Source organism: Nuphar pumila, chromosome 14 (genome assembly GCF_984573655.1).
Source record: "Nuphar pumila chromosome 14, dmNupPumi1.hap1.1, whole genome shotgun sequence".
Classification (NCBI taxonomy): domain Eukaryota; kingdom Viridiplantae; phylum Streptophyta; class Magnoliopsida; order Nymphaeales; family Nymphaeaceae; genus Nuphar; species Nuphar pumila.
This window is the reverse complement of record NC_143262.1, coordinates 89,572,333-89,595,576: the sequence shown is the minus strand read 5'-3', so window position 1 is coordinate 89,595,576 and position 23,244 is coordinate 89,572,333. Positions and strand designations below refer to the sequence as shown.

At 41.2% G+C, this 23,244-nt stretch overlaps 1 protein-coding gene across 12 annotated transcripts in view; it reads right to left on the bottom strand.

Moving 5' to 3' along the window:
- The window catches only part of LOC149817347 (uncharacterized), a 67,100-nt gene that overhangs the window by 25,334 nt on the left and 18,522 nt on the right, over nucleotides 1-23,244 (bottom strand). For all 12 annotated transcript variants that reach the window (XM_089987924.1, XM_089987928.1, XM_089987925.1 and 9 more), the window contains 7 exons: nucleotides 11,636-11,706; nucleotides 11,380-11,480; nucleotides 11,175-11,278; nucleotides 11,041-11,094; nucleotides 10,742-10,797; nucleotides 10,541-10,579; nucleotides 10,270-10,414 (listed from right to left, as the gene is read on the bottom strand). In XM_089987924.1, coding sequence (XP_089844050.1) covers nucleotides 10,270-10,414; nucleotides 10,541-10,579; nucleotides 10,742-10,797; nucleotides 11,041-11,094; nucleotides 11,175-11,278; nucleotides 11,380-11,480; nucleotides 11,636-11,706 — 570 coding nt within the window. The remainder of the gene's footprint in view (nucleotides 1-10,269; nucleotides 10,415-10,540; nucleotides 10,580-10,741; nucleotides 10,798-11,040; nucleotides 11,095-11,174; nucleotides 11,279-11,379; nucleotides 11,481-11,635; nucleotides 11,707-23,244) is intronic.

Sequence of the window (23,244 nt, the reverse complement as noted above, 5' to 3'; positions counted from 1 at the left end):
CGGTTTTTATATCCTTACCCCCTTAAGAAAATTTCGTCCTCGAAATTAGAACGTACCAAATAAATGAGGGTAATGTTGACGCATAGCCGTCTCATGTTCCCAAGTGCACTCATCCAGCCCGTGATGCTGCCAACACACTTTCACAAACGAAATCGTCCTATTTCGCAGTGTCTTTTCTTGACAGTCTACAATCTCCACTGGCCTTTCCTCCGTAGTCAAGTCAGGCTGCACCTCGATGACCTCATAGTGAATCACATGTGAGGGGTCAGGTACATATTTTCTCAACATCGAGACATGAAATACAGCGTGGATCTGCGAAAATTAAGGGAGTGATACTCGATATGCAGTCTCCCCAACACATCCAAGAACCTCGAAGGGTCCAACATACCGAGGACTCAGTTTTCCTTTCTTTCCAAACCGGAAGATACTTTTCGTACGCGAAATCCGAACAAACACATGATCGCCAACCTCAAAACTGAGCTCTCTACGTCGCCGATCAGCATAGTACTTCTGCCTACTTTGCGCTGCAATCAGCCTTTGTCGGATTAAACGCACCTAGTCCGCATAATGCTGGATGCTTTCAAGAGACTCCACTGCTCTCACTCCAACCTCATCCCAGCACACAGGGGATCTACATGGTCGACCGTACAAGGCTTCATACGGGGCCATGCCAATACTGTCATGAAAACTGTTATTGTATGAAAACTCTGCCAGCTTCACATGTTTGTCCCAATCGTCTGCCTAATCTAAAGCACATGCTCTCAGAATATCCTCAAGCGTCTGGATCGTACGCTCTGACTGTCTATCCGTCTGTGGGTGGAACGCAGTGCTAAACTTCAACATAGTGCCTAAAGCCTTCTGAAGTTGGCGCCAAAATCAAGATGTGAAACACGGATCTCGATCTGACACTATAAAATGCGGCACCCTGTGAAGTCTAACTATCTCATCCACGTAAAGATCGGCCAAACTCTCCAAACTCTGGCTGATTCTAATCGAAAGAAAATAGATACTCTTTGTCAAACGATCCACTATTACCCAAATGGCATCTCGTTGCCGTCGGGTCTTAGGTAACCCTACTATGAAATCCATCGAGATGTCATCCCACTTCCGCTCTGGAATCTCAAGTGGCTGTAGAAGTCCACCAGGTCTCTGGTGTTCAATCTTCACCTGCTGACAAGTGAGACACCGAGACACGAACTCTGCGATGTCCCGTTTCATCCCATTCCACCAGTAAGTCCTCTGAAGATCTTTGAACATCTTGGTAGAACCAGGGTGAACAGAATATCTAGACATGTGAGCTTCACTCATCAGCTCCTCCCGTAACGCTTTCAGAACCCACCATCTGTCTTCAAACATGATGGTTCCGTCCTCTCGACGAAACTGTGCTTCCGACTTTTGGGCATTCTTGCATAGCTTCTCAAAATCCGAATCAGCTGACTGAAGCTCCTCGATCCGATCTATGATCTTGCCTACATCACCGCACAAAGGATGCGTCCAGAGTCACCCGCAAACGGCTGACATCTGACAAATTCCTCGATCAAATCCCAACTGCGTCCAATCATGCTAGCTGCTATGACTGATGCCTTTCTACTAAGCGCATCTGCCACTACATTCGCCTTACCAGGATGGTAAGCGATGGAGAAGTCGTAGTCCTTTAAGAACTCCAACCACCTACGCTGCCTCAAATTCAAATCTCACTGAGTAAAAATATACTTGAGGCTCTTGTGATCGGACATAACCTCAAATTGTTCCCCATAAAGGTAGTGGCGCCATATCTTCAATGCGAAGACCACTGCCGCCAATTCCAAATCATGTGTAGGGTAATTCTTCTCGTGCACCTTCAGCTGCCTAGAAGCATACACTATGACCTTTTCGTGTTGCATGAGGACATAACCCAGTCCGCTCCCCGAAGCATCACTGTACACAACGAAGCCACCCGTCCCAGAAGGCAATGTCAAAACGGGTGCCGTGGTCAACCTATTCTTCAGCTCTTGAAAACTGTCCTCACATCGAGGTGACCACTCGAACTTTACTCCTTTCTTCAACAGTCGAGTCATAGGGGCAGCTATACACGAGAAGTCTTGAATAAATCGACGGTAGTAGCCCGCCAATCCCAAGAAACTTCTGATATCAATCACCGTCTTTGGTTGCTCCCATGACAAGACAACCTCTACCTTGGCTGGGTCAACTTCCACGCCCCTCTCGGATATCACGTGACCGAGAAACATCACCCTATCAATCTAAAACTCGCAGTTTGAGAACTTAGCATAGAGCTAATGTTCACTCAGTGTTTGTAATACGATTCGTAGATGCTCTCGGTGTTCTTCCACACTCTCCAAGTAAATCAGAATGTCATCTATGAACATGATGACAAACGAATCCAGCCATAAACTCAAAACCCGATTCATCAGGTCCATAAACGTTGCAGGAGCAATGGTGAGTCCAAAGGACATCACCAGAAACTCATAATGCCCATATCTGGACCTGAATGCTGTTTTCGGAATGTCCTCCATCTTGATTCTCAACTGATGGTACCCAGAACGAAGGTCGATCTTCGAGAACAGCTTTGCCTTCCTCAGCTGATCGAACAAATCATCAATCATCGGTAGTGGGTACTTGTTCTTCACCGTCACTTGGTTTAGCATACGATAATCGATACAAAGTTGCATTGAACCATCCTTTTTCTTAACAAAGAGGACCGGTGCACCCCAAGGGGACACACTCGGTCTAATAAATCCTTTGTAAAGAAGCTCCTACAACTGCTTCTTCAATTCTACTAACTCCGCAGGTGCCGTACCAGGCACTAGCTCGATCGAGAACTCAATTTCTCGATGCGGCGGTAAGCCTGGCAAGTCCTCCGGAAAGACATTCGGGAACTCACGGACAACATCTAACTGCTTCAAGGGTGTCGCCTGACTATCTTGAGAGGACACACTGGCCAAGAACACCATGCAACCCTGCTTGTGGTACTTGGAGACCTTCAAAGCTGAGACGAAAGTTGTATGTTGCACCTGAAACAAACATCACACGTGCAAAGTGTTCAACAACTAAGAATATACCTTCGATCAGATCAGCCTGATCTCCCTAGGAGACTGTTGTCGCCGCGTAGACCCGCCCATTGGTCTTGCGCTGACCCTGCTGCTGCTGAGGCCTCTGCTGCTGTTTGCTGTCCTCCCGTAACCGCAGGCTTGTTCGGACAGAAAGGAGCGATGTGCCCTGGTTGCTGGCACTGAAAACAGACCCCTTACACATAGAGCAAAAGCCAGGTTGATGGCTCTTGCCGCACTTGAGACACACTGGTAGGGCCCTTCCCTGCTGCCTCTGCTGCTGGGGTCGACCCTGTTGTTGCCCATCATGGGTCCGTTGTTTCTTGCCACCTTGAACCTTTCCGCCTGCCGGTGGGTTCTTCTTCGTCCCGCCCGAAGAACCATCTACATCGCCACCCCCTTTCTTAAATGTAGCCCTAGACTTCTCCCAATCTTTGGTCAGAACGGTAGCCGACTCGATCGTATTGGCCAAAGTAGTAGGCCGACTCGTCAGGACGCGAGTCCGCAACCCATCCTTCAATCCGTGCACATACTTCGCCGCTCTCGCCTTCTCACTCTTGAAGAGGTTCGTGCAGTACCTCTCGAGGCTCCGAAATATAGTAGTATAGTCCATCAGACTCATGGTCCCTTGAGTCAAATTGAGGAACTCTCGTTGCATCTGTTTCTCGGCATAAGAGGAAAAGTATGCATCTAAAAACTCCTCTCTGAACGTCTCCTAGGAAATCTCGTCCCAGACAGTGAACTTCACCCTCTGCAAGGTGTCCCACTTCTCAGCATCGCCCTTCAAATGGTACGTGCCAAAAGGTATCTTTCTGTCCTCGGGGACAGGTAGGATGTCGAACGCCCGCTCCATCTCCTCAACCCATCTCTCTGCTACCTCTGGGTCTGCCTTTCCTGAAAAAGTTGGCGGATCCAACTTTAGGAACCTTTCGAAGGAAACACCGCCCACGTTTGAAGCAACATCGACAGGAGGGTCACAGACCGCAGCTTGCGCGAATGCCTGCGCAGCCTGTGCCGCTTGCGCAGCCTGTGCCGCCTGTATGGCCTGAGCCGCTTGCACCGCCTGTGATGTCTGTGTCGCTTGAGCCGTCATGGTCTCGATTAGGGTATGAATGACTTCCATCATAAAATCCCTCTGCTCCTGCCAGTTCACGGGAGCAATAGTAGAGGACGAAGCACCTCTGCGGGTATACGACATCTATAACGCACATACATTTCACAAAATTAGAGCCTCTCCGATCCTACCCCCCCTTGGGGTCGATCCCTTACAAATATCTTTAAAGATCACAAACGATTACTAGTATATTCTATAATGAAGTTCACTCATACATACAATCAAGCATACTAAATGTTAATGCTTAAATAAAAGTATTTGAATAACCTTACCAGTGAAGACGACTGCTCTAGAGTACGAGACACAACTTGGTGCCACTTCAGGACATGGCTCACTTACCAAAATTTAAAACTTATTGCAAAAAGGATAATAAAAGTGTAAGATTTTATGGTGGCTTTGATACCAAACCTGTAACGACCCTAACTCATCCACTTGAAAATGCAGATTTAAAAAAAAAAACAATTGCGAAAATATTCCCAAAGATCCGAGTCCTTTACAGTTCCACTCACAACTGGATAACCACACACCACAATAGAGCTTACACTTATCATCCATACCAAACCAAACCATTATTCATTTATTGAAATACTGATAAATACGTCTAGAGATACTTGCATAAATGAATTATTCAGAGTGCAATAACAACTAAATGAACCGAAAAGGAAACAAAAGTAGAGTTATGATGTCCATCTGTGATCTATCTAGCAAGTGCGTGACACTCGTGACTTTTCCTGACACCAGTCACTTCACTGATTTCCTGCTTCTACGAAAATTATAAAAAGAGAGGGTCAGAAATCCAAAGAATTCTGCGTACAGATCCCTCTAATGAAAATAAGTGAGCATAAAGAACACAGGTACAATTTTATGCAATTTTTTAGAGGAATGCAATTATGACAATTACCTAATCCAATTTAAGCATTCATACAACATCTATTAAGTATACAAGAACCTTAATCAACAGCAAGTACTTCAGTTTAAGTAAGCAAGATATTCTACATGCATTAAAAATTAACCATCACCCATTCAACAACGTGTAACATTTAAGGGAAAAAGTAAATTATGCATGTCCTAATGCATAGCAGGGTTATGCATGAATTATGTGCAATGTATAAACACCTTATTGTCTTGCATTTAAGTTTTCTTTTTCATATGCATGCCCTATTAAATACATACAATTTAAGTTCCTCTTTTTAATTACCATCGCCCACAGATACACCAAACAGGTAAAATCCCCGAGGTTAAGTTAGGTTCCCAAGGTAGCTTAGCACACAATTTGTATTTTATTACTGGGTTCCAACTTAGCCTTCGACCGAATCACCTTCGGAACATTAGACCTCCACATCTAATGTCGAGGACACAAGGGACACCCCACGCCCACAAGTGTCACTTCCTTGGTACCATAAACAACAGCTGTGTCAAAACACACCACCCCCGGGTAAAGTGGCGGACTCTCCCTAAAACCGTGGCCAGGAGAAGGAACCTCATATCGGGTTCAGGGGACCAAATTTAAGCACACGGAGTTTTTGTATTCTCCCAGTCTCCCCAAGACCGGATCTCCAAGATCTCCATTCTCCAGATGGAAGATCCCAGAACATAATTTTACATTTTTCTTATTTATTATATTTTTATTAAAGTCAATTTTTTAAGTTTGCGACACCATATGCAAAAGTAAAGTGAAAACCCGCATCCTCCCTTGTGGGGACCCTTACGAGACTCCAGCCCGTGAGGACAACATGAACAGTGTAGTATTGTGTCATACCAACTTGGGTAGTTTAAGTGACGCAAATCAAAAAATATATATATAAGAAGGAATCAAACCCACGACTCTCCAGGCCAGTGATGATCCATTTAGGCCATCGATGCATCACATAACAAAACTAAAGTAGTGTTTTATTCATAACACTAGGTCAAAGTGCCAAAAGCATGTCCACTCATGCAACCATAAACCCAATTATAAGCATGTCATTTTTCAATCATATGCATTCTCACTACGTGTGCTACCTCCATCACATACGTATATCACCAATGCATATCTCCTGCGAGTGTGTGCACGCGAATAAACCCTTCAATTTTGCATACTTATGTTAAATGAGACATCAATAATCTAGTATAAGCATGACTATACATTTTACATGTATACTCATAACATTGCTCATTTCCATTAAAATCTGTATCCATTAAAAACTCACACTCCTCCTGTCAAACTGAACAACATATCACTGCAAGAGAAAAGAAGGGATTATATATTAATTTTCTTTTTGTTCTAATAAACAAATCCAGCCCAGTCGACAGGCAGCCGACCCTATCAGTTGGGTCTGACAGCATATGCACAGGCCCGGTCTAGGCCTGTGTATGCTGTCAAGACCTAAACAACATAGAGAAAATCTCCTTTATGAAATTCTGTTTTTTTTGTAACCTGCCAAGCCCAGCCGGCCCTATTGGCTCGGCTCAACAGCATACACACAAGCCCAGTTTGGACATGTGTGTGCTGCCAGTAAACAACATCATACATGCTTAAACAAACTATTTATATATATATATATATATAGCACCTGTACCACAGGCAGCAAAAGCAAGTCATTCATCACATGGAACAGACTACAGATTTCTCTCTGATTTAACTATGCCATGAAGACATTAATTAGGTAATATTCAATCATAGATAAAAAGAAAAGCAAGAGTGTGAATGGATAACATAATTTCAAGCCCGTCACAAGTGAAACTCCATCCTGAAAGAACACGGACTGTACTATCAGTCTAGTGTGATCTCAGCCCAAGACAACAAGGCAAAAATAAGCAGGCCAATATACACAGTTGAAGTCTTAAACAAAACATGAGTTGAACTGTGTAATGGCAATCCAACATAGGTTCATAAACACACATTACTTGGTGGAACAAACACAGCTTGAACCCGACACAGATGTGTCCATATTCATATGTAGAGTTTTCCCCCTACTTCCATTTAGACTATTCAAAAAGATGCAAGAAGCTACACAGGGTTTTATCCATGGGTACTAACACAAAAGAAATCCCACTACCTATACCCAGCCCATAGCTTTTTGTTTTTTTTACATACATAAAGTTTCCTAACGTAAGCCCACAAATCCAGATTTTTCATTTACAGAAAAATCACCGCTTTGGAAAACACAAAGAGGCTGGTTAAATTCCTGAGACATACTAAAAAGGGAATGACTAACGTAGCACTCGAGTCAAGGATGTCAATGTATTTATCAATGCCAAACAAGAATATCAGGATATTGAACCTAAACTTTTTTTTTATTATACCTGAGACCCCAGGCCAACACCCAGTCGACTGGGCCTGCCTTGGCTCTGCCACAACAAGCACATGTACCCAGCCGACTGAGTCGGCTGGGACCCTGCCAAAGCTAACACAACACCCAGCTGACTGGGTCGGCTGGGCCTGTCGCCTACCACCGTCAACTAAAGCAAACGACCTCATATTTTTTTTTCTTCTTTTTTTTTGGGGCATGACTCAGCCGACCTAATCGGCTGAGTCTGCCTGGACATCGATACACCTGTATCTCCATTTTTTTTCAGGGTTTCTATCCAAAGAAAATAGCACAAAAATTGAACCATGGTTCGATTTCTCATTCATTTTCACAAGAGGGGACCCATACCTCTATCTAGCGCTAGGTTGCTGCTACAACTGCGTGAGGTTGATCCCGCCGACCCCGATTGCTCAACGTGAGGGACGTGGGCACAATCAGGCCCTCCTACCTTCCGATCGTCGAAGATGAGACCGGCGGCAACTTTCTTTCCAATGAGAGAGAGAGAGAGAGAGAAGGAAGGAGGGGATAGGTTTTCCCCCCTTTCCATTCGGCAACCTCACACGACCCCGCCCCCTGCTTCCATCGCAACCCTAACCGCCTCCTCCCCTTTGTTTTTATCGAGCAGACCCATCTTTTTTACTAACGTTTTTTTTTGTTATACAGAGCGCGGCCCGGGACCCGGTAACCGACCCCGAGTTTGGTCCGCGTCTTACCCCTTTTATATGGATCCACAAGTTGGAACCAGATGGATCCAACTGTGGATCCTCGTATTAAGTTTATATATATATATATATATATATTTATTTGTTTTAAATATTTATTATTAATATTTTTATTATTATTTTTTTACTACAAACGTGGATGGTATCATTTATACATAAATACCCCTTTATGGGTCCTAGATCCAAAATGTGGATCTCAGGCCCAATTTGCAAATTTCAAAATATTTTATTTTATAAAAAAAAATAATGGCAAAAACTTACAGTTTTTACACTGCTGGCTCGGGTCGACCTGCGACGCGGTCACAGGGACTCGCTGCCACAAATCCAGACCTGCAGGTGGACCCAACGTAGCGCTGGGGTCCTGCAGGCTCGGTCCGACCTGCGGCACCATCACAGGTGTTCGCTGCCTGGGGTGAGGTACCCCCACATGAGTGTTGTTGCTCGCCGGGACTCCCTGGTGCAACTGGAGGGTGCATGGATCAGAGGTGGGTATTGGAACCGGCGGGAAGGCAGCAACACAACCATGCTGGAGTTGTGTCGGTTGACAGGGTTCTGAAACATTGGGGCTCAAGCTTGCGGACGCACCGTCAACGAGATCTGTGCCTGGTGCTGCGCACGGTTCCTTGTGTGATTCAAGGGTTGTCAGACGCTCATCAAACCCATCCAGTCGCTTCGACAGGCCGACAATATCTTTATTCATGCGCAGCATATTCTCCTGGATTTTTGTCAATACGACCATCACGCGCAGCATTGGATCTTCGCTGCCAGTCTCCTCACGCTCCTCACCTCGTACCGGATCGGTCCCCGCTTCAAGAGTCATCTCGCTGATGAAGGTGAACGCCTGCTCTGATACCACTTTGATGCAGCGTTCTTCGAAGGAGAAAAGAATAGATGCCCACCGAAAAATCGGTGTGGCTTATGTTTTTATTTTCAATAAGATTTCAATAACAAATGAGAGAACAACGAACAGTAAATGGAAAACAAAAGACAATAACTGTAAAGGGAAAATGGAGTAGGCAATAACAAAAAGAATAAAGTTGTTGTATTCTCAATCTTCTCTGCCTTTCACGAAACCCTAGGCAACTTATTTGAAGAGCTTCAGCTGGATTCGGGTCTCGGGTCCGGACCCGAAAGAACATTTGCGTGCTGTTGGGCCTGTGTCGTCCGTGCCTGCGCTCTTCTGGAGTAGGTACGCAGGGGTACATCAACCCTGCATCGTGGTGCCGTGGACTGGATCAGATCCAGCTCCTGGGTCCGACCATCTATCCCCTGAAGTGGATCGGGTGGTGCCACCTGCAAGTCTGGGTCACGTGGTACTGACCCAGTCGGGTCCTGCTCTGCATCAATAATATAATAATATTATATATATATATATATATATATATATATATATATATATATATATATACAGTTTTACATTTTAACATTCTCATGGGTATCAGACCTTCCATTGAATAAGCTCGCTCTAAGTGGCCTACAATATCATGAAATTTTAGACTACCTTTAAACTTCTATCATTTGCATTCAAAAAAGTGGAAGTGGAACATCAGAGTACAGTGTAACAGAATGGCCAGGGATCTCCATTCAGTCATTATGATATGATAAAAATACTTTTGTTGTGCTCGTTCTAGGCACCTGATTGCAAATTGAGATGTCTACAAATCAAAATTAACTTTTTAACCAAAAAAAGAAAAAAGGAACTAAAATTGATGGTAAGAGTTTACTCTCCTCTATAAGGAAAGCCTAACCTTAGCAGCCAAACAGATAAGGACTTCACTCGTTTAAGAATAGAAAAAATACAAAGCAAAGGAAGAAGTGGGTTAACACAGGTCACAGGACTGGTGGTGTTATGCAAACATTAATGAGAAGCTCAATTGTAAAAGGCCAATACAATTCTTTGTGTGATATTCTATCTCGGCAGTTACTGGTTCACACACCAATCAGAGGGAAATTTTGTAGCAGAAGACAACCTTTAAATCTTTATTTTATTCATAATGTTTTTTCTCGAATAAACAAATTCTGACCAATTCAAGAGTCAAGCTCTTAAGAGGCAAAACATTTATGGCCACAAACAAAACAAAGGCTACTTAACTGACCTCCTTGATTTGATTCCACATCCCTCTTGCTGATAAGCCCTGCCCATTACCAGATATCAGGAAACAAGGGCATTCGGATACATGAACATCATCAGTCTCTTGAGATGCCATGGCAAAATCAACAGGGGGTTGGCCATTTGTGGTCCTGTGTTGCAACAACATGAAAAGTTGGAGGCAGCTAATGAAAGAAATGTTTCCACTTAGAAATAGTACATCAAATTAAATAAATTAATATGGAAATAGTTCTTTCAAACCAAGGAAAGGCACTTGCTTGTGATTTAGAATTACTCCTCGTACACCATTCTTTGTTCTGAAATAAAAAAATAACTATAAAAAAAAGCAGCAGATGCAAACAAAGAAAGTTTGTTGTAACAAAGGTATCATATCTAACCACTGTGCATGAAAACAACATCAAACTACATATGAGAAGGATCCAGAGGAAGAAAAATAAGGATATGTAACATGGCCTTACATAAATCTAGAATTGGAATGTCCACCAGAAAATTCAGAGTCCCCACCAACTGAATTCTACAAGGACAACATGAAATGGGAGCAGATGAGTTGGCCACTAATATTGAGATATATATAAAAGGGATATGTAGGATTGCCTGGAAAAATCTATATTTTTGTTACTCAATCTTTTTAAATGGAAAATCACTTGAAACCGAAGTCAAAAACACCACAGATTTTTTTCTTTTCTCTTCACATACAAAAAAGATAAAAATATCTGATCCTTAACAGTAACGTGGCAACTTTAAATGGCCAACTTACAGCCCATGTAAAGAGCAGATTGACATCTACCGCAGTGTCGCCAGAATTGGTTAGCTGGATCAAATGAATATATCATGTTTTAGTAAGCACCAAATTTATGAATGAAGTAACACAACTATTCATTATCTCCGCACCGTGAATGTGAATACTGCAACTGGAAAGCTACTCTCCCGATAATTATGGGGTATAAAAGGTGATATTTGTCTGCAAACTATTTTAAGTTCTGGATCAGGTTCACCTGCATAAAAAAGTTAAATAATTCTCAGCAGAACAGAGTTCTGGATGTCATATGAACAATCAGGGTTCATAATATCCCAATTTTAGTATACTATATGTTACCATTGTATACAGTCCATGCCCTTGGAAACAGTGCATGGTAAGTAGAACTTTTGCCATCAAGTTTCCAATCCCAAGATCCAATGCCAGAACCGGTGCTCTCTCTGCATATCCATGGTACTCACACAAGTGAACCTCTTAGTGAGCTAATAGATAACTAAATAACATAAACAGATAAACGAACAACATTCATGTCGCTCTCATATGCACATCATGCCTTGTTCTGGATGAAAAAACCATCACTGGAGAAAGTTCTTACTTGACCCTATCTGGGCATCCAGGGTGCAGAACAGAGGAATTTTTTTTACCATTTGGACGAGAACAGAAAACCTGAACAATGAAACAGAGTTCCAGTCAGACCACTACGTGAAACATCACAGGTAAAAGAGGACCAATGTTAGGAATCGAAACATGCATCCTAGACAAGAACTAAACACATGCATTCCTTTTCAATAAGCTTGTATAAGGAAGGGGAAAAAAGTCCGACAAAGCATGAACAGGTAATAAAAGAATTATTTAGCCGCCTTGAATTTTTTACAAGTATTAAAAAACAGTGAGTTTTTTAATTACTGCAGGAAGTATTTTCAGTATGTGATGAAGTGCTATTTTCTCATAAACCGAGAGAGAGAGAGAGAGAGAAGATCAACATTACCACTCATGAAGATCAACAAAATGTTGAACCCATGAACCGAACACGATAGAAAACAAAAATAAAATATAAAAAAATAAAGGAACTAGAAACAGACAACAAAGCCAAGCTCAACCAGGATCCGCTGGATTAGAAGGAACCATCGATGAGTGAACGTTGATCAGAGGGAAGGAGAGGTCTCTAAGATGCATACGTAAAATCACATATACATCAACTAGGATTTTATTTACAAGATTATTAAGGACGACCGGAATTTGACGAAAAATAGCATCATTGTGTGCCATCCAAACAAACCACCAAGTAGTAAGCAACCACGTCTTCCAGATCAGTCTCCACCACTTGCATCGTATAATTCCAACAGGGCCCAAGAGCAGATCAAGCGCGAAAGACTCCTCTTTGACAATTACGTCCGGATATCTCCACGTCCTATTAAATAGAGCCACAAAGATTGGGCAGGACCAAAATAAATGAGAGGTAGTTTCTTTAGCAACTTGACAAAGCACACACCAGCTAGGAAACTGAAAACCCAACTTCTTTAAATAACTGTGAGTCTGAACCCTATCATGCAAAATTAACCAAGCCAAGACCCGAGATCTTGGGGAAGGGCCCTTAGCCCATAACACACACCCAGGGAACCAATCTGCCCCAGAGGGAAGCAACGATCTATACACTTTGTGGGTGTGGAACGCACCATTTGGCGCAATCGCTCATTGCAACCACTGATCGTAATTTCCCGTGTCCCCAATTTAATCTCTGAAGAACAATAAGGCTCTCAGCTACATGCTTCGCAAGTGCGAGATCGCCAACCCCCGGGTTCTATGACGAAAAAGAGATAAATCAAGAGCACCATATTTAGCATGAAGCAAACGAGCACATGGAGAACCTAGTTGAGACGACCATCGATGGAGAGATAGGACACCTACCACAAAAAAACTTGTTTTTCACTTTTTGAATAGTTGGAGCCCAAGCAACGGAGGAGAGGCACTTCACTTGTAACGGCAGGCCCAAATACGTCATCGGTAACTCAGAAATTGCACAATTAAAAAACCATTGTCTTACTGCAAGCATAGAAGAGTCAACATTGAACATAGTAAGAGAGCATTTGCTATCATTTAGGAAAAGCCCAGAAAGAGAGAGAAAGAACTAGAGAATAAGTTTGAATCTAAGCATCTGTTGCACGTTTGCTCACCAAAAAATAATCATATCATCAACATAAATAAGAATATGGTCTGAGAAATCCGGAACATCTAAAGGATCTATCAGGCGCCAACACGCTTAAGCAACACCATAAGACCCTCAGCAATGGCATTGAACAACAAAGGTGAGAAAGGGCAGCCTTGTCGTAATCCATGCCCCTGATAAAACTATTGAAAGAATCGAAGAATCGGTGAGAGAGAGAGATAGGAGAGAGAACTCAACCTTTTGGGAATCGGCAGCCACTATTTTTCTTCTTGCTGCACTAATCCTTCATTAAGATTAATAGGGTTACAAACAATTTTACATGGACAAAACTGCCCTTTACAAGAAATACATATTACACATACATATATAAGAAGTTGTATCGGATATGGATTCTCTACTGGACCCATATTCGATCCATATTCTAATACCCTCCCTCAGGTTGTGCATGGGAGTAAACCATGTGCAACTTGTTCGTTAGATACCAGAAACGGTTACTTGTGAGACCTTTTGTGAACGCATCAGCAACTTGGTCTTCTGAAGACACATAAACTGGTTCAATCTCTTTATCTGCAATCTTTTGTCTAATGAAATGTTGGTCAATCTCAATATGCTTAGTTCGATTGTGATGAACAGGGTTGATCGCAATTTGTATGGCACTTCTATTATCACACATAAGAATCGAACTTGAGTCATTCTCTCCCATTTCTATAAGTAGATGCCTAATCCAGGTCACTTCAGCTGTGGCAGCTGCCATAGATCTATACTCTGCCTCTGTGCTAGATCTTGCTACAACCTTCTGTTTTATGCTACTCCATGAGACAAGATTTTTTCCAATAAAAACACAGTAACCTGAAACAAATCTCCTTTCATCTGGGTCCCCTGCCCAGTCTGCATCTGTGTATGCCAATATATCATGTTTTGGTGTCTCCCATGAAGACTGAACATATGTGAGTCCATCACCCACCGTGCCTTTTAGATAACGAAGAATACGTTTGACGGCATCCATGTGACCAGTTTTTGGTTCATGCATGAACTGAGATACTTGATTTACAGAGTATACAATGTCTGGTCTGGTAAAAGTGAGGTACTGCAACATACCCACTATACTGCGGTACTTGCTTGCATCAGGATACAACTCACCATCATAAATGTTGAGTTTTTTATTGACAACACTAGGTGTAGGCAGAGGTTTGCAATATGTCATTCCTGCTTTGGCTAGAAGATCAAGAGTGTATTTGTGTTGAGTTAATGACATTTTTCCATCCTGCCTGTCCACCTCTACGCTAAGGAAATATCTCAGTTCCCCAAGGTCTTTCATCTTGAACCGCATACTTAGAAGTACCTTAATTCGCTGAATGTAGTCTGGAGCATTGCCAGTGATCACAATATCATCAACATATATAAGTAAGAAAACCACAATGGTACCATCTTGTATATGAATAGAGAATGATCTAGTTAGGAACAGATGAAACCGTGGTTCTAAATTTCTAAGGAGAAACTTTCGAACCATGATCTGGAGGCTTGCTTTAAGCCATACAATGCTCTGGTTAATTTGCATACATATTCCTTTGGATCTCCCTCTGCATAGCCTTGAGGTTGCTCCATGTAGACCTCTTCCTTTAAATCCCCATGCAAGAATGCATTTTTAACATCAAGCTGACTAAGGGTCCACCCATGTTCAATTGTCAGGCCAAGAATAATACGAATAGTTCCCATTTTCACCACTGGGCTAAAGGTTTCCTCATAATCTTGACCGTATTCTTGAGTAAAACCTTTGGCAACAAGGCGTGCTTTGTATCGTTCAATGCTACCATCCGGTTTATATTTAATCTTATAAACCCATTTTGAGCCAACAATATTTTTATCTGGAGGACGCCCAACTATCTTCCATGTTTGGCATTCATGGAGTGCCTCGATTTCCTGATTCATCGCTTTAATCCATTTCTTAGAGTGAATGACTTGACAAAAACTGAGTGGTTCTTCGTGTTTCTCAATCTTGGATAGAAAAACCTAAAAATCCATTGAAAATTTATCATAACTCACCCATTTTTCAATGGGATGCCTTATCCTGCCTGATCTTCTCGGTGCCTCTCTGTCATTGGACAATGCCACGTGTTCTCCAGCAGGCACATCTGTTCGCTCTTTGAGTCTCTTGGTATAGACATTTCCTTTGTATCTCAGACATTCTGTCTTCGATGCCTCATCTGAAACCGTCTCATCATCTGTGCTTTCAGGAGTCAAAGTAGTATAGTCCCCAGCCTGTGAAATACGCTCAACACTGAGCCATGGATCATACCAATTATCATTGGTGTCAATATGTTCACGATTATGATCTGCTTTATTTCCCAGAAAACTATTTTTATCAAAAACAACATTTCTGGAAATTCTGATCTTTCTATTGGCAGGATCATAGCACCTGTAACCCTTGTGTTCATCTGCATAACCTATAAACTGAAATGAAATGGGGATCTTCGAAACACGAGCTTAGATTAACAAGAGCAAGTGTCAATAATGACACTAAAGCATAACCCTTAAAAAGGGTATAACTGGAAACAAAATAAAAATAAAAATGTATTCTTTATTGATATGAAAAACCAATTGCTTAAGAAGCATTGGAGTAAAATACAAGAGGGGCTGCACCCCTTTATATACACAGCTGAAAGAGGACTCAATAGAGTTGTTGGGCACAGTCCAACAACTCTATTTAGAGTTGTTGGACTGTGTCAGTCCAACAACTCTATTGCTAGTCAAGTCTGGACAGGACTTGACTAGCAACAGTCATTCTAGTTCAAACTGAACTAGATGACATAAAGACAAAAAATAAAAATAAAGGAAAAAATTACAGAAAAGAAAGAAATGAAAAATGTATTTATATATATATATAATAATATAATATTATTATATATACATATATGTACAGTTTTACATTTTAACACTCCCCCTCAAACTTACGATACAATGAGCGAAAGTTTGTCTAAGAGAAAGTGAAATCGGGGAGCAGCGAGAGGCTTTGTAAAGAAGTCTGCTAACTGATATTCTGAAGTGACATATGGCAGATCAATTATCCCGTGTAGATATTCCTCTCCGACGTAGTGACAATCCATTTCGATGTGTTTGGTGCGTTCGTGGAATGTTCTGTTACTGGCAATGTAGATCGCACTTTTGTTGTCACAACACATTTGTGAAGCCTTTGTTGCTTCAACTCCCATGTCAGCAAGCAGTCGTCGGAGCCAAACTACTTCCATGGTCGTGGTTGCCATGGCTCTGTATTCAGCTTCGGTGGATGAGAGAGATACCTTCTGCTGCTTTTTACACCTCCACGAGATTAATGATTCCCCTAAAAAGACACAAAAGCCAGTGGTTGAGTGTCTGTTATTGGGATCACCTCCCCAATCAGCATCAGTATATGCAATTAAATCAAGAGAAGAGGAGGATGATAATAAAAGTCCTCGTGAAAGAGAGGACTTGATGTATCTGATAATACGCATGACTGCTCCCATATGAACAGAAGTAGGAGCATGTTGAAATTGACTTGTTGTATGAACAACATGTGCTATATCTGGTCTGGTAATGGATAGATAGGAAAGTGCCCCGACAAGCTGTCTGTAAGGAGTAGGGTCTGCAAGAAGTTCTCCATCATCAATCTTCATTTTAACATTAACAACTTCTGGAGTGTTGACTTTCTTATCATCAGTAATACCAGACCTGAAAACAATATCAAAAGCAAATTTAGTCTGAGATAATAAATATCCTCTAGGAGAATAAGCAACTTCAATGCCTAAAAAATATCTCAACAAGCCCAAATCAGTCATTTCAAAATGAGATTTAAGAAGTCTTTTGATTGTTTCAACTCCCTGTTTATCGCTTCCGGTGATGATCATATCATCCACATAGAGAAGAAGCACAATGATCCCTGCATCAGAATTCTTAATAAACAAAGCAGTGTCAGTTAAACAGAATTGAAAACCAATATCAATCATAACACGACTAAACCTATCATACCAAGCTTTTGGTGCTTGTTTAAGTCCATAAAGAGCTTTTTCTAAGTGAAGGACTTTACCCTTAGGAATACTTAGACCAGGAGGGGGTTCCATATATACTTCTTCAACTAGCTTTCCATTTAAAAAAGCATTTTTGACATCCATTTGAAAAATAGACCATTTTTTGATAAAAGCTAAGGCAATTAAGGTTCGGACAGTAGTCATACGAGCCACCGGAGCAAAGGTTTCTTCATAATCAATCCCATATTCTTGGGCATAACCTTTGGCTACTAAATGGGCTTTATATCTTTCAAGAGTACTATCACTCTTGGTTTTAATTTTATAAACCCATCGACATCCTATAGTTTTCTTCCCTGGAGAAAGATCTTGAATATTTCATGTAGAAGCCTTTTCAAGTGCATCTAATTCAGCTTTCATGGCTTCTATCCATTTGATATCATTTTTTGCTTGAAAATATGTGGATGGTTCTTCATATGAGTGAATTAATGCAATAACTGCCCTATATGTGGGTGAGAAAGACTCGTATGATACAAACTTTCCTGGAGGCCTCGAGATTCGGGTTGATTGTCTAGTTGGAATGTTAGAATATTTCTCAAGTGCACATGGAGGATTAGACTCTTGTCGCCTGGAATATTGAATACTAGTATCTCTATGAACTTCTTCATTTTCAACATTAAGATCAATAATTCTTTGATCATCATCAAAGTTACAGTCAAGATCATATTCATCAGATGTTGATGTTAGATCTAGCAAAAAGGAGTACTCAGTGACGTCTTTTAATTTTCTAAAATCAAAGAAGCTCTCCTTTTCAAGAAAGGAAACATTTCTAGACACATATAGTTTATTATTTTTGAAGTCAAAACATCTATAACCTTTCTGGTTTTCAGCATATCCTAAAAAGGCACAGAGAATCGCACGAGGGAAAAGTTTATCATTTTTGTCAGTAAATATGAAACATTTGCACCCAAATATTCTTAGTCTAGAGTAGTCTGGAGAAATGTTCATAAGTTTTTCAATGGGAGTGATATTTTGTAACGAAGAAGATGGCATCTTATTAATGAGATAGGTGGCAGTTAAGGCAGCTTCTGCCCAAAAGTCTTTCGGGACTTGATTTGCTATTAATAAAGTCCTAGTGGTTTCTATAATATGGCGATGTTTTCGTTTTGCCAGTCCATTTTGTTGAGGTGTATAAGGACAAGATCTTATAAGGACAAGATCTTTTATGTGTGATGCCATGCAATTTAAGATAATTTTGAAAATCTGTGGATAAAAACTCTCCCCCTGAATCTGTGCGAAAAATAGTAATATCATTTTGAAACTTGTTTTTAACCATATTATGAAAAGTTTGAAAGTATGAAAATACTTCAGACTTATGTTTGAGAAAGTACATCCACATATGTCGGGAGAAATCATCGACAAAAATAACATAGTAAACAAATCCTCCTTTAGAAATTACTGGTGCAGGACCCCAAACATCCGAGTGTATTAATTCAAGTGGTCTTGAAGAGAAAAAGGTTCTGTTCTGAAATGGTAATCTTTTCATTTTGCCGAAAATACAATCTTTACAATCAAATGATTCAGAGTTACAAAATTTCCCTAGATTTGGAAAATGTTGGATTTTGGCTATATGTGGGTGACCAAGTCTCTTATGCCACAGTTCCAACTCTATTTTTTGAATATTATAACAAAAAGCTTTCTTCGGCATTTCCAAAAAATCCATGTAATAGAGTCCTCCTTCTCTATGGCCTTCCCCAATCAGCTTGCCTGACTGGCGATCCTGTACCCAACAACCATGAGAAGAAAAAGAAATATTACACCCATAATCAGAAATTTGAGATACAAATAAAAGATTTAAATTTAATTTGGTAACATGTCTAATTTCTGGAATAAAAAAATTTTTTGTTTTATAAATTTTTTCAAAATTTCCTATTCCTTCTATTTCAAGAGAAGTCCCATCAGCAGTAAAGACCTTTGACACACTTGTTTTATTTTTAACACATTTGGATAGACTTTGATTATTTGGGGTCATATGAAAAGATGCACCAGAGTCAAGAAGCCAAGAAATTTTACCTAGATCAGAAAAAGATAAGGCTGCTGCGCCGGTTGAAGCTTCAGATGAGGAAGAGGCACCTTTGATGAGAGGCTGAAGAATCTTCATTAGTTGGGCCAGGGAAACTGGTGCATCCTGATCTTTAGGCTCCGATCCAGCAATTGCAGCTCTTTTTTCTCTCAGCTCCTTAAGTTTGGGACATTGTGGCCTGTAGTGTCCCGGTTCATGACAGTGATGACAAATAACTTTCTTCTTATCATAGTCACCATTTTGTCGGTTAAAGTGAGGAGGCCTATATGATCGAACATGATTCCCTGGTCTAGACACGGCTAAAACAGAATCATCTTCAATTTTTAAAGAACTTTTCCGGAGACGATTTTCTTCCATTGTTAACTCTTCAATAGTTTCAACAATAGAAGGATTTTTTCCCCGATGAAGTAGGGCCGATTTAGTGGTTTCAAATTTCAGCCTTAATCCAGTGATAAACTGGTAAAAATGTTCAGCATCGAGTTGTTTCTGACAAAGCTCGATGTCTTTGGCACAATGCCACTTTGGTTCTAAAAGGGAAAGTTCTTCCCAAAGTTCGGACAACCCATTGTAATATTCACGAATAGTTTTGTCTCCTTGTGTCATCATTAGAACTTTTTCTTGGAGGTTGCACACGTGTGCAATATCTTTAAGGGAATACATATTCTTAAGGTATTCCCATGCCTTATCGGCATGATCAAATTTGGCAAGACTTGAGCATTTTTTAATGTCAACGCTATTGATAAGCCATGACATTATCTTCGCATGAGATATTCTCCATTCTTTCCATTTCTTCTCGTATGAGGCAATAGCCTTGATTTTCTCTTCTTCCGATAGAGGGACCTCTTTATCTCCTTCCTTTTTAGTAAGAGATAGCTTAGGTTCCGAATCGGAACCATCCACAATCCCCCATAAGCCTTTTCCCCATATATGGTGCTTCATGATTGAAGCCCATGTTACATAGTTCGTATCGCTTAGTTTCATAGGCATGATGGTGACTTTATCATTGTCATCCATCGATTACAAGAAGAGAAAGAATAGGGATAGAAGAGAAACAAGAAGGAAAATGAAAAAGAAAGAAAAAAAAACAATACAACAAGATGTGAAATCTTCTCCAATGAAGTGATAAAACACTTCTCTTCAAGTGGCGAACACTTTTGCAAACGAGCACGGAAACCGAGGCAGATTTTCCTCAAGATTTAGTACTTCCGCGACTCTGATACCATGAAATGAAATGGGGATCTTCGAAACATGAGCTTAGATTAACAAGAGCAAGTGTCAAGAATGACACTAAAGCATAACCCTTAAAAAGGGTATAACTGGAAACAAAATAAAAATAAAAATGTATTCTTTATTGATATGAAAAACCAATTGCTTAAGAAGCATTGGAGTAAAATACAAGAGGGGCTGCACCCCTTTATATACACAGTTGAAAGAGGACTCAATAGAGCTGTAGGGCACAGTCCAACAACTCTATTTAGAGCTGTTGGAATGTGTCAGTCCAACAGCTCTATTGCTAGTCAAGTCTGGACAGGACTTGACTAGCAACAGTCATTCTAGTTCAAACTGAACTAGATGACATAAAGACAAAAAATAAAGGAAAAAAATTACAGAAAAGAAAGAAATGAAAAATGTATTTATATATATATAATAATATAATATTATTATATATACATATATGTACAATTTTACATTTTAACACAAACAGGCACATAAAGGCTTTGTACTGAAATTTAGTTCTCATGGATCTATCAATGTGAACATAACATATGCATCCAAAAACTCGTAACTCATCATAATCAGGATGGTAACCAAAGAGAACACAATAGAGAGACTGATTTTCAAGAATAGGCATAGGAAGATGATTTATCACATGAGTAGCAGTATGAAAAGCTTTTGTCCAAAGACTATTAGGCACATTAGAACCATGCATCATGCTCATTGCAATTTCCACAATGTGTCTGTGCTTACGTTCAACAATTCCATTTTGTTGTTGAGTGTACAGGCAAAAAACTCTACAATGAATCCCATTATCTTGGAGAAAATCTAAAAATTCTTTGGAGGAATACTTACCACCTCCATCACATTAAAGAATTTGGATCTTTTGAGAGAATTGGGTTTTAGCGTAGGCATGAAAATGACGAAAGATGAGAAAAAAATCTGATTTGTGTTTCATAAAGAATATCCAAGTAAAGCGAGAAAAACTGTCAATGAAGGATACATAATATTTACTTCCAGAAGAGGAAGGATTGGAGGCTGGGCCCCAAATATCTGAACATATTATCTCAAAAGGCATGGAGGCTCTTTTATTTATTTGATGAAAAGGAAGTACATGACTTTTGCAGACCTGACAACTGGGACACATTTTATTCTTCAACGAAGGAGAAACAGACGCTGGAAGAAATCCATTGGACACTAGTTTTTCAATAAAGACTTGACTACAATGACCAAGACGAGAATGCCAAAGTTCTGGCTTATTACATTGGGATATACTTAAAATACTTCTGGAGGTGTAATCAGACTTGGGAGGCTTTAGAACACTGGAGGCAGGATCTTCATTGAAGATATACATGTTTCCACGTTGCTCTCCTTTAGCGAACATCTTCTTCGTTTGAAGGTCCTTGACAAAGACAGAAGTAGGAGTGAATTCAACAGAAGAATCGGTAGAATCAACAAGCTTAGAAACAAAGACATATTTTTTTTTATATTTGGTGCATGGACAACATTAGATAGAGGAATGAATGAAGATTCAGACAAAGGGATGAGAACGTTGCCTACATTTGAAATAGGGTGGTGAGTCCTATCTCCAGTTACAATATTAAATTTACCAAAGTAGGGGATCAAAGTGGAGAACTTACCTGCATTGCCAGTGACATGAGCTGTTGCCCCTGAGTCTACATACCATATTCCATCATCAATCTGTTTCAAGTTCAAGTTAGCCATAGCAGACAATAGAAGATCCTTGGCATCATCACTGACCCGAAAGGTACCCGTGTATCCTGATGCACCAACATTTCTATTATTTTGTATTCTATTGCAGTTGGCTTTGATGTGGCCACGTTTGTTGCACTGGTAGCACGCGGGAACATTCCTTGACGAGCTGTGAGTGACATTTGGTGTAGGTAGTGTAACAACTCAAAAAAAAATTGTATAGATTCAGGCCGGATCCGGACCCAACCAGAACCACCGCCTCTCGCTGTCATTAAAGACAATGAGGCAAGCGGGAGGAGGGTTACGAAACCCCCCTCACCGCCTTCCCCTCTGCTCTCTCGTCACTCTCCCTTACCTTCTCGCTCGTCCACCGTCACCGACGCCGGCGACCCCCGACAGCCCGCCGCCACCGACATCGGCAACCCCTTTCCTTTCGGCGAGCTTCCCTCCGGCGACCACCAGGTACGCCTTTCTCCCCCTTTTCTCTTCACTTTCGCCGCCTCTTCTCCCTCTTTTCTCCTCTTCTCCTTGTCATCGACAGACGGGGGCAAAGCCCCTTCCCGTCGGTTGTTTACGACGGGAAAGGGCCGTGCGACAGGGGTTTTGGCCCCACCTGTTGCCGACAGGTCGGCAGGGGTAAAACCATGGTTGCCAGTTGAGGAAGCGGGAGCGGAAAGCGATACGGGAAGCGGGAGCGGGAAGCGAGGCACTTTCAAAATTTTAGGAAGCGGGGAAGCGTGGGACCACTTAGGAGCGATTCGGGAAGCGTCTCGGAAGCGACCTAGGAAGCGTCTCGGAAGCGACCTAGGAAGCGTCTCGGAAGCGAGGGGGAAGCGAAAAAAATAAAAATAAAAAATAAAAAATACAAAAAATTTGAAAAAACAGGGGAAGCGAGGGGGAAGCGTGGGGGAAGCGTTGGGGAAGCGTGGGAGAAGCGCGCTTCCCATTAAAGGGAAGCGCGTCCCCCATTAAAGGGAAACACGTCCCCCATTAAAGGGAAGCGCGCTTCCCAAAAAAGGGGGACGCTT